The following is an 11,182-nucleotide window of genomic DNA, read 5'->3' as shown; positions in this document are numbered from 1 at the left end:
CTTGCCCGTCACTGACAAAACACCACCTCGCCCCAGTCACTGACATAACGCCACCTCGCCCCAGTCACTGACACAATGCCACCTCGCCCCTGTCACTGACACGCCACCTCATCCCAGTCACTGACACAACGCCACCTCGCCCCAGTCACTGACACAACGCCACCTCGCCGGGGCGCAGCGCTGCCACCCAACATCCACGTGTTCGGAAAGGATAAGAAAACAAAACCGCTCGTGCGTATCATTATCCCTTCCTCTTCACGGTTCCACGGTAGACCGAGACATACCGGCTGTCAGTTATCCCCTCATGATGCTGTAGTCTCGGCCCGGTCTTGGACAGCCGTGCTGCATGGACGGAGTTGACACGGGACGGTCTGAGGCAGGCAGGCGGACGGCTGAAAAATGTCTCCATCTGGTGTTGCTGTGCGAACTAGTTGAGCTGGGAGGGACCGCGGCTCATGCGGAACCGCTTAACACAGCGAGCGCCACACATCACGCCTGGGTTACTGTCCGAGAACCACGTGAGACGACTCTGGAAACAAACCTTTCACAACACAAGCACATTTGAAAATGATGGTTTTATTACAACATGAGGAAGAAACCGTGTGTTCATCCGCCCACTGCAGCAGGATGACACTGGGCAGTGTGAGGAGTGAGGAGTGAGGAGGAGACCCTTAGGGTTACAGCGCGTGTTCACATCGAGAGGTCAGTCAGAAATGAGCATCTGCCTGTCGACAAAAAAGACTAAAAAGGGGGGGGGGGGGGAGTAATAAAAAGAAGGAAAATGTACAATGAGGTTTGAAATGAAACAGCTGGAGCCGCCCGAGGGGCAGAGGGAGCACAAGTGTGGTACATGCTCCTCCTCTGGGTAAAGTCCTCAAAAAGGAATGTTTCTGTATGGCAGTGGCGCCCGCTCTGCTGCGGCTCCTATACCACGGCGTACTGCTGATACAGCAGCTCCCTGATCTTATAGTAGTCGTCACACAGGCAGCCTTCCAGGCCGATGCGCCCCGCCTCCGTCTGTGCAGAGAGAAAAGGACAGAAACGCCGAGGTCAGTGGGGTCCTCGTGCAACCCTATCTGAAACGGTATACACCACGGCTTTCGCCGTCACCGACACCGGGGCCTGTATGCGGCACATTCCGGACTTTTACAGTGTGTTCTGTTCTCCTCATCTTCCGTACACATTTACAGACCCACGGCTCGTCTGGACACCAAAATCCTTCGACTTTCCCGACTGCGCCACGCAATCTCCCCCCATTCTCACTTGTCTCCTCAGCTGCACACACACCAAAAACCCTACTACTCATTAAAGCCCTCCGTTTTTAATATCCTGTGTTGTCTCTCTTCATCATTTATAGATTTTACTTTTGTTGTGCTGGGTTTGTCCTTCGTCTCTTTTTGTTATTTAGTTTTGTAACTTTTTTGATTTCTTTTTTTCTTTTGAGTTGGATTCTTTTTATAGTCCTCGTTTAAAAAAAAAAATGTATCCATAAAAACTCAAAAAAGCTAAGTAAATTAAGAATAAGTAGCTGCCAGGCTGTTGGGTGGACCTCCACCAGCCTTTGCGACCGCATAAGCACCCATCAGACACGCTCCATGAAGACGCAGGACTTGCCCCTGTGCTTTACACTAATAACTCCACCTCCACAGATCCCTCTGCAAAAGCTGCTGAAGACACACCACTGATCGGTCTCGTCTGAAACGGTAGTAAGTCGGCATACAGATGTGGGGGTCAGAGCCTGCAGCCTCCTGGTACAGCCACAGCAACCTGAAGCCGAATGCTCTTGAGATAGCAGAGATGACTGTGGCATTTATGTAAAAGCCCCCCCACCCTCAACATCAATGGGTCCATAGTGCCCCTTGTGGAGTCATTCAAGTCCCTGAAAACCAGTCCCCCAGGACCTCAAGTGGTAAGACAACACAGACTGCATGATCAAAAGGGCCCGGCAGATGACTCCCTTTCTACAGCAGCTAATTAAGTTAACTTGCTGTAAATGGACTGCATGAGTCTACACAGACATTACTGACTCTAAATTCACCCGTTTGATAACTGATCTGAGTCAGCCACTTCATCATCACCAGATTATGAGATGTCCAGTCAGCAGAGGATATCTCCAAACGAAAACTTCCCGACCTCTGTGAGGTCTCGGAGGTACACCGGCTCACCCTAGCCATGATCTATCATATATGAAACGGACTTCTTGGGGAAAAGACAACCCCCCTCTCTTCTCTCTCGCACACACACTGGCCTACAGCACCATCATAGGGTTTAAGAATTTGCATGTTCTCCCCCTGTCTGCGGTGGGTTTTCTCCGGGTGCTCCGGTTTCCCCCACCATCATAAAGACATGCATGTTAGGGTCAGTACTCCAGTCTGTGCCCCTGACCGAGGCATGGTGAGATGAACTGGAGTTGCCCACTGCTCCTAGCTACACAACTAGGATGGGTTAAATGTAGCGCTGAATTGCCCCACGGGGATTAATAAAGTATCTCAAAATAAAAAAAAATAAAAAATCATTGCAATATTCTCAAACCCTGTAATTTAGAGACCTGCTACTTAATTTTTTTTTCTTTTTCCACTTGTAAACATGTTGGATCCCAATCCTTGTACCTATTCCATACTCCAGACTTTTACTGACCACTTATCTACTAGTTGTTCAGGATATAGAAGAGTCAATTGTCTTTAAATTCCTTTAGTTCCCTTTCTTACTTAGATATACAAATTTTATGATGTTTTGCATTTAAGAAGCCTACTAATTCGTATTCCCTGCACATGTAAACTGACCTGGCAAATGAACGCAGGTTTTGTCTGCTCTGAATAGTCTCAAAATGTTCATTTATACCACACAACCGTATCAGTGTATTAGTCTATGGCAATCTTAACGTTTTAACAAACCACTTTATTTTGGATCGTTTTATTGGATGCTGGCTTATTTCTTTTCGGCAGAAAAAAGTTTGAATGTTGTTGGGGGAAATACTGCCTCCAGTGGCTACTCTGTGGTTATATCCTCTCTGACACACACATTTTGCTCAGGCTATTACAACCAGTGTTGACCTACACATTAACTGATTCCAAATGCCCCACTGGGAGGCCGACTGCAAAGCCTAAATTGCAACAATGGTCTAATTTTGCTGTAGCTGACAATGACCCAAAAACAAAAGAAGACCAGTGTAGCTGTATTATTTTGTATACTGGCATACACAACGGATTATGAGAGCTTTGCAGCCATGCAAATGAAGCCTTGTTCATTCATTTGAGCATTTAAGAGACACTTCATTACTTAAAAAGTATAAACTACATACCCTGCATTTCACAAAAAAAAAACATAAATATCAAGAAATATGGTATTCTGTTAAATGACCTTTGTGACTGCATCATTCGGAGAAATGCAAGCCAGTCTCACTTTCTAGGGCTACTGACGACTGTTGTCACACAAAGCAGACGAACAGCAGGCTTACTGCGCTGGAGGGAAGGACACTCACCCTGCGAACGGCCACCATGTTGTTGCACACGAGCACTCCTCCCACAAACTCTGCCTGAATGCCCTCTCTCAGCAGGACCTGCTTGAAGTCTGACAGACGAGGCTCGTTGATGAAAACTGACTGATGGCCCGGGATCTGTGGGTGACACAGGCAATATGGACGATAATCACAGGTGAAAAACATACATTTTTAAAAGGTTGACAGGTTTCCTGTATAATCTCAGGCCTTCACTGGGCAGCACGGGGGCCCAGTGTTGCCTCACAGCAAGAAGGTCCTGGGTTCGAACCCCAGGCCACCCAAGGTCCTTTCTGTGTGGAGTTTGCATGTTCTCCCCGTGGCTGCGTGGGTTTTCTCCGGGTGCTCCAGTTACCTCCCACCATCAAAAAGCATGTTGAGATTAATGCTCCTGTCTGTGCCCCTGAGCAAGGCAATGGAAAGAAGAACTGGAGTTGGTCCCCGGGCGCTGCAGCTACCCACTATTCCTATACAATAGGATGGGTTAAATGCAGAGAACACATTTCATTGTAGCCTACAATTTTGTTGTAACCTACAATGACAAAATAAAATGGCTTTCTTCCTTCTTTCCATCGTTCCATGAATGTCACCACATTACTTTGCCATTGGCAAGTATAGTAACTTAGGTGTTCTTTTAATATTGTTTCAAGTTTATTTTTTCTTCTTGTGTTTTCAATATAAAATCATTAAAAGTCATTGACAATCATAATAGAAAACAAAACGACACTGATTTCAAAAAACAACATATGGTCAAAGATCATCTTAAACCTGAAGAATCCCTGCGCTTGTATCTTTCTTCCCTGCTCTCCATCAATAAGACTGAAGGCTATCATCCCTTACTGTCTATTTTGATTCAATTTCCTGTCAGTCTCTTATCAGTGCCACCTCTGGTTGCCTCCCGGTATGAATCCCAAGGTCAGTTGTCCTGAGATCAACTCGCTTCTCTTTAGTTCACCGGAGGCCAACTCAGTGGCATACTGACAAACATCATGAATCTCTCGGGACGGTGAGATTGCTCGTTTTTGTCTACCAGCAGCAGTGGTTGGTGACTTGTAAGCATATTTTTAGTTTCCCCTGCCAAAATAGAGAGGCACTTTTGAACTATCAATCAGTTACCTGCCAAAATCACACACAGAAAAGGAAAATTGACCAGCCACATGTAAAACTTACAAAAGCTTGGCTGATAAAGACCTCCCATCCTAATCTCATTCACCATGGCGGTCTCAGCTAATTGAAAGCAAAACTCCCTCTGAAGTTCTCCTCTCACCTCTTGTGAGGGCAGGGGCTCTAGAGTGGGGATGACGTCGCTTTCTTCCGTCAGTTCCCTCTCATCCTCCCCGAACAAGTTCTTCATGGCGCGTTGTGCTGCTGCCGCCGCGGCGCTGTGCTCAGTGGCCAAGTCGGGCGTCACGTCAACAGTCATCTCGCTGTCCTCAGGCTCATCCTTCATGCCCTCCTCCAACAGCACCCCCGTGTCCACCTTCACCACCCGCATGTCCAGCACACCGTCGATCCAAGCCAGCTCTGTGTCTTTGGCCTTACAGAATTGTAAGGAGCTCACCAAGGAGTCTTTCAAACGCACCTATAGTATAACATGTTGCAAAAAAAGGAGAGGTAAACAATGAGTATGGCTCAATCTATTTGGAGCAATCTATCCAAAAGTAAATTCAAGATTACTTTTATTAGTTCAAAAAGAGAGCAGATAGTTCAAATGTCATACTTCTGGTTTTATTCTGATTCGTAACAAATAAAATGAGCAAATGGCTTGATTTGTCCAAACAATTTGGCTGACCTGGTAGATGTGTGTCTCACTGGTAGCATCTACAGTCTCCTGTAGTTTGGGGGTATAGACCTTAATGTCCTTGGTGAAAGCTTTGCAGGACTCTGCCAAGTCCAGACTGGCCTCGGGTGGCCCATGAACGATGACCAGCTGCCTAGGTTTCATCTGATTGATGATCTTTTTTATGGAGTCTCCATCAGAGCGCCCCTCATAGTCTATGTATGTCACTCTGGCTCTGTGGAGAACAAAAAAAAAGAAAAAAAAAGGAAACAAGTGATTGGTATTCCTGATATCTCAAATCCTACTGCAAATGGCAAGAAAAGCCACCAATCAAGGATATTTCCTGACAGATTTTTAAATTTTTTTAAACTTTTACCCATCCGGGAGACTTTTCCTTCACATTCATACACTTACACATTAAAACCTATTAGGTGTCAACTACAATACTTTCTAGGTGAAGCAGTTGAGGGAGCCATGCTGAAGGCATTGTTCCATTTCCATCCATCCATTATCTGAACCGCTTATCCTGCTGTCAGGGTAGCAGGATGGTGGAGCCCACCCTGGACAGGCCACCAGGTGCGTACAGGATTACGGCTGCTGGCGCCACTGCGCCAGGCCATCACACAGGGCTGAGACACACACACACACACATACACACACACACACATTCATACCTAGGGGCCGTTTAGTATGTTCAATTCACCTGACCTACATGTCTCATATGACTGAACAGAAAATCTGTAAATGTCAGTGATATGTTCACTGAGAAAGCCATTATGAGAGAATCACTGACCTGATCTCTATACTTTCTACACTGGAGGTGCATTTGGTGGGTACCACCGAAAGGTCCTGGTCCATGGGCTCTTCTCCGTTAGCCAACCCAGCTTCCAGCTTGCTTTTTTCCTCTTCTGTGGCTTGCAGTTCAGGAACCAGAAAGTCTTCTGGCCTATGTATATGTGACAATGGTAGTAAAAACAGAGAAGTCTGATCTCAGTTTGGTAGAGGACTTGGATTGCAAATATATACAATTTGTGCAAGCGATATTTAAACAATCCGACCCTGGCAAAAACAGGACAAGTTTTGGCAGATTGAAGTACCTAATGATTTCCCCATACTCGTCCCATTTGATCCTCTCCTCATGTGTGGGGAACATTGGGTAAGACTTCTTGGCCTGTTTGAAGAAGCTGCCCTTCCGGCTGCCTTCTCCTTTCATCATCAGGTCGTGGTGTTTGGTTTTCACTACTGCTGGCTGATCCAAGTCGTCCTCGCTGTCACTGTCATCACTGGAGTCCACATCCACCCTGCCACAAGCACAACAAATCAAACACACATCAAGTATGCTCTAAATCCATGTTCTCAAGGGCTAAAATCAGATCATAACATATTTCTGATTCCTTAGGGGTTACTATCATCTAATACATATAATGCAGACAGATACAGATGGAGATGGGGTTTAGTAGTGTGTGTGGGTGGGGGTGGGGGCTAGAAGATTTAGAAATCATACCATGTTCAAAGATTCTCACCAAACTGATTATTTAGATTTGCAACAAAAAATTCAAATATCTATTTTGTTAGCCTGTCGTATCTGCTGTACAAAATTGTAAAATGGGAAGAATTCATTAATTTGCAACATTATAAACAGCATAACATAAATAAAAGACTGGTGGCATTATTAGTATGTTAGCTACACCTTTAAATATCACAGATGAGGTGTGTGTTTCTAAAGGGACTTACTCCTTTGCTTGTTCAAGTTTTTTGGCAGCCTCTTTCTTCATTTTCTCTTTTTCAAGGTATTCTTCAAGTTCTTTTCCTTCAAGTTTCACTCGTTTTCTAATCTGTAATGATGTGATAAATGAAAAATGGAAACTTTGTGATGCTGAAGAGACATGTCAAGCTGTTTCTTCATCTAAGACCGAGCGTCTGAAACAGGAAAGGCCCACGGGAAACATGCTGCTCAAAGAGATAAATCCCAACCCCCTGGTGCACTGAGCCAGCATCGCAGCTGCTTGTGCCCTAGTCTCACCTCCAGATCCAGCGTCTTTTCCCCAGGGTTGTCGATGAGATAGCGGGCCAGGGTTCCAGGTGTGGTGCGGTAAGTCAGGATGACAGAGTTCTTGGCATCCTGGCTCCACTGTATGAACAGTTCTCTGGAGAAACCAGACTCCAGATCCGGCTGGCTACACAGCACCACTTTTGGGCTGGGCACCCGCGCCAGGTCTGCCAGGCTGTGGCACAGGGACAGGTGGCGGAACTGGAAAGGGTTGTTTCTCTTGTCCTCAAAGCACCGCATCAGCTTGTCACTCATCCACTCTACCTACAACGAGACAAGGGGTCATCATTTTTGGATGCTGACCAAGAAATTAAAGCACAGGTGGTACTGAAAAGAAACAAGTGAGACAATTCTACCGTCTGAATCACACTGTCCACCGTACTACTTATCTACCCTCCATCCATCCATTATCCAAACCACTTATCCTTCTCTCAGGGTTGCGGGAATGCTGGAGCCTATCCCCAGCAGTCACTGGGCAGGGCCAACCCACACACACACACACACACGCCTAGGGCCAATAATATATAATATATTATACTAATTCTTTCATTATAATTATAATCTAGACATGAACAGATATTTACAGATGGCCCACATCACCTGGAAATCTTTAAATTTCTCAGGTTATTTGTAAATTTCTTGCTTCCCCCCCCCACATTTACAAACATATATGAATACTTATGCTATCCCATTCCCATATGTAAACCATTGCATACCAATTGATTCAGTGATCCCTGTAGGGTGAGTCATTTAAATGTAGAAAGGGTGCAACAACAACAAATTCTATTATGATATGGCAACCTGATGTACTTTTGTACACTTTGCCCCATCTTACAGTACTTTGCATTTATGGACAGGTTGGAAACTGTGTAACTATGTGTTATCTACCCTGATACTATTTAATTTGTCTCTTCATTAATGCTGATAAAACAAAATCAGTTCACAATCTGTTTCTTAATCCTGAAATTTGATCAGATTTAGAACTAAGAGTAAAACAAAAACCAAAGAATATTAATTTTGGTGGAAAATCTGTGGTTGGTTGGTTTTAACTGACTGTGTATTTCTTGCATATATCTGGCATATTGTAAATGATTATTCTTTGTATATTCTCTTATTCTATGTACATTTCCTTGCTTATTGTATTTGTTCTTATCTTTTTACGCACAGCCCAACCCTCTTACCTACCCTGAGTCCATATCCTGTCCATCAGTACACTTGTACACATGCATATGTACATGCATTTAGCCCCTTTCCTAACCAGTGTTCGTATTCTCTCTTGTAGCATTTCTTTATTTGCAGATATTTTCATATATGGTATTTTATATTCTATGCATCTCTTTTTTCTAGATACATTTTTTTATGAATTTTTATTTGTTTTCATGTAAAGCGGACTCTATTTAGTGTACAAAACTTGCTATTAAAAAAGAAAAGTAATGATTGATTGAGTCTGAGACCTGTGACTTGGAGAATTCAACCACGTTGTAGCTGACGTTGTTGAGCAGAGCCAGAGAGTAGACGCCCAGCCCAGCGTCCTTGGTCCTCCAGATCTGGTCTAAAAGCTGAGCCAGTTCCAAAACACGACCAGCTGTATCCACAGCAATAAGAACATTGCCATCACCACGGAGGGTTTCCATCACATTAGCTTAAAGTGAAAAAAAAGAGAAAAGGAAGAACAATCACTGACTTTGTGCAGACAGTGCAAGTTTCTTCTCTTTTTTTCTAAAACAGAGGGGGAACATCAATGATATAAAGAAGTGGATTCACAAGAGGCAAGGCAAGTTTATTTGTATAGCACATTTCATACACAAAGGCAATTAAAAGCACTTTACATAAGGTATAAAAAAGGCATTAACTAAGAAATACAGAATAAGATAAAAAGAAGGGAAAAGTTCAAGTGTAACCTGACTGACATAGCAGAGGTGCAAGTGGTTTACGATCCAGGTGTCTTTCAAGGAAATGTAAGAGGTGTTGGGAAATTTAGAAGCACATTTGAGAAACACCATAACATAACCTTTGAAACGAACTGGGGAAAAAAAATCTTTCAGGGAGCATGAGCTTATTTTAAACACAATATACATCTTTGATTAAGTTTTGAAATTATTTGAAAGCTGACTTACTGAGAAGCTGCTCATCCCTTTGTTTGCGACGGGGCTGTACATACGTAGCATTAAAAGAGTCTGTAATAAGCAGAGAGGGGCGACTCAAACTTTCCAATGTACAGCCATTCAGGTGGCTAGAACAGAAAAACAATAAAATATCATGACATGAAAAACATCTCAGTTAAACAAATAAAAGTGAAAAGGTGTAATTTGTAAACCTTTCCATCTGCTTACATCTCTCTCTTGTGGTTGAAATCCACGGCGTAAACTACCTCTTCCTCCCCATCCTTCACAATTTTCCAAATAGTCCCTCCAATCATGTGACCTGCTGGAAGCGGAGTGATGGACAGACCATGTCCTTTCCCTGTCAGGTCGAGTAAAATAAAAGTAAAAACCAGGTCACATCATGAGACTGACCTCCAAGCTATTGTCATTTTCAATTTACTTACCTTTCAGATTAATAATCTGTGAGTATTTCAGCTGCTGAATTTTGTCAAAGGCACTGTCTACATCATCGAGGGTAAACAGGCTGAAGTCTTCGCTGTTGTTTCGAGACTAAGTGAAGAGGCAACAGGGAATGAGGAAGCAATGAAAGACTTGCATTCAAGCCTAGTTAAAAAGTGACCTTGAGTGCATGTATTACATTTACCCAAGCACTACCTCACCTGATACAGATCATACATGAACATCTGGCCCATCTTGTAGACAGGTATTGTGGCATAGATTGTGCAGTTTAGACCAAGCTTCCCAACAGCATATGGAAGAGCTCCAAGATGTATTGGATCAGGGTGGGAGAGAAGCACAGCATCAACCTGGTGAACATATCTGTGGGACAAAGGAACATTACACAAAGGCACACGCTCTTGTTTCTGCTCAGAAAGTCAGCAAACTTAATGGTGGTCAGATGGTGGCTACTGTTGATACCTTTTCATAGCATCGATAATGTCCATGGAGAAGTTCTCATCCCACCCACAGTCCAGCAGGAAGCGGAACTCATCCACCTGCAGCAAGTAGCAGAGGGCTGACTCCTCCTGAACTCCAGACACGGCTGTCAACTTGATAATGGACGTCATTCTCCTCAGCTGTCATACTGCACCAACGTATATGTTTCAAACAAAGAGAAGCATTAGAAACACACGTGCTACCTCCAGTAGCATATATAAATATGATACGATAAGGCGGATGAAGAGGTTGATTAAATTTTAAAAGATGCAACATGAAAACCGGCCACAATTATCAATTAAAAGTCGAACCTACAGTAACGAGCAAACTTAATAAAAAATGATCTAACGGACTTATGATTAATTGCACCATATAATAACCATGGTAGATCATATATCTGGATATATAACTTAATAGTGAAAGTAAGGCGAGATCCACTCATTGTGATCTGGACTGGTTAGCTAGCCAGATATAGCTCACTGGTTCAATGAATATGAACGGTCCCTTCGATAGCAACGCTGGCTAGCTAGCGTTAGCAAATTTAGCATGCTAGCAACACTCTAACGCGTATATTTAAGTGAGTTTGTTTTAAAAAAGCAAGCGCAACATACCATATATTTAAGGCAATGTAACTTTACAGCTCTTTTTTAAAAATTAAATAGAGTGACGTAAACAGTCAATAAATTACAATATTACGACATTTCCCCCGCGTTGGGATTTACAGTTTTCGCAACCAGACATGTTTGTCGCGCGTCACAGGTGAAAGGTCAGCGGAGCGTACCTCCAGCCCAAGCGCGGGGCGATATAAAAGTACA

General features: G+C 43.7%; 1 protein-coding gene across 2 annotated transcripts; it reads right to left on the bottom strand.

Moving 5' to 3' along the window:
• Nucleotides 1–560: 560 nt before the first annotated feature.
• On the bottom strand, nucleotides 561–11,104 carry cpsf2 (cleavage and polyadenylation specific factor 2). Of its 2 annotated transcripts, none has more exons than XM_056294805.1 (15): nucleotides 10,979–11,104; nucleotides 10,350–10,515; nucleotides 10,091–10,250; nucleotides 9,875–9,980; nucleotides 9,660–9,789; nucleotides 9,444–9,559; nucleotides 8,781–8,968; nucleotides 7,300–7,590; nucleotides 7,011–7,111; nucleotides 6,374–6,577; nucleotides 6,070–6,222; nucleotides 5,289–5,511; nucleotides 4,764–5,078; nucleotides 3,482–3,616; nucleotides 561–1,017 (listed from the first exon to the last, which is right to left on the bottom strand). In XM_056294805.1, the coding sequence occupies exons 2-15, from the start codon at nucleotides 10,496–10,498 to the stop codon at nucleotides 925–927; spliced, it is 2,364 nt and encodes a 787-aa protein (XP_056150780.1). In that variant the 5' UTR covers nucleotides 10,499–10,515; nucleotides 10,979–11,104; the 3' UTR covers nucleotides 561–924. The 2 variants fall into 2 exon arrangements, with proteins under 2 accessions (XP_056150780.1, XP_056150781.1); XM_056294806.1 differs by having other exon boundaries at nucleotides 11,056–11,096.
• Nucleotides 11,105–11,182: the final 78 nt, after the last annotated feature.

This window comes from Lampris incognitus, chromosome 15 (genome assembly GCF_029633865.1).
Source record: "Lampris incognitus isolate fLamInc1 chromosome 15, fLamInc1.hap2, whole genome shotgun sequence".
Taxonomy (NCBI): Eukaryota; Metazoa; Chordata; class Actinopteri; order Lampriformes; family Lampridae; genus Lampris; species Lampris incognitus.
The sequence above is the reverse complement of the archived record's forward strand: the minus strand, read 5'-3'. Positions and strand labels throughout refer to the sequence as shown.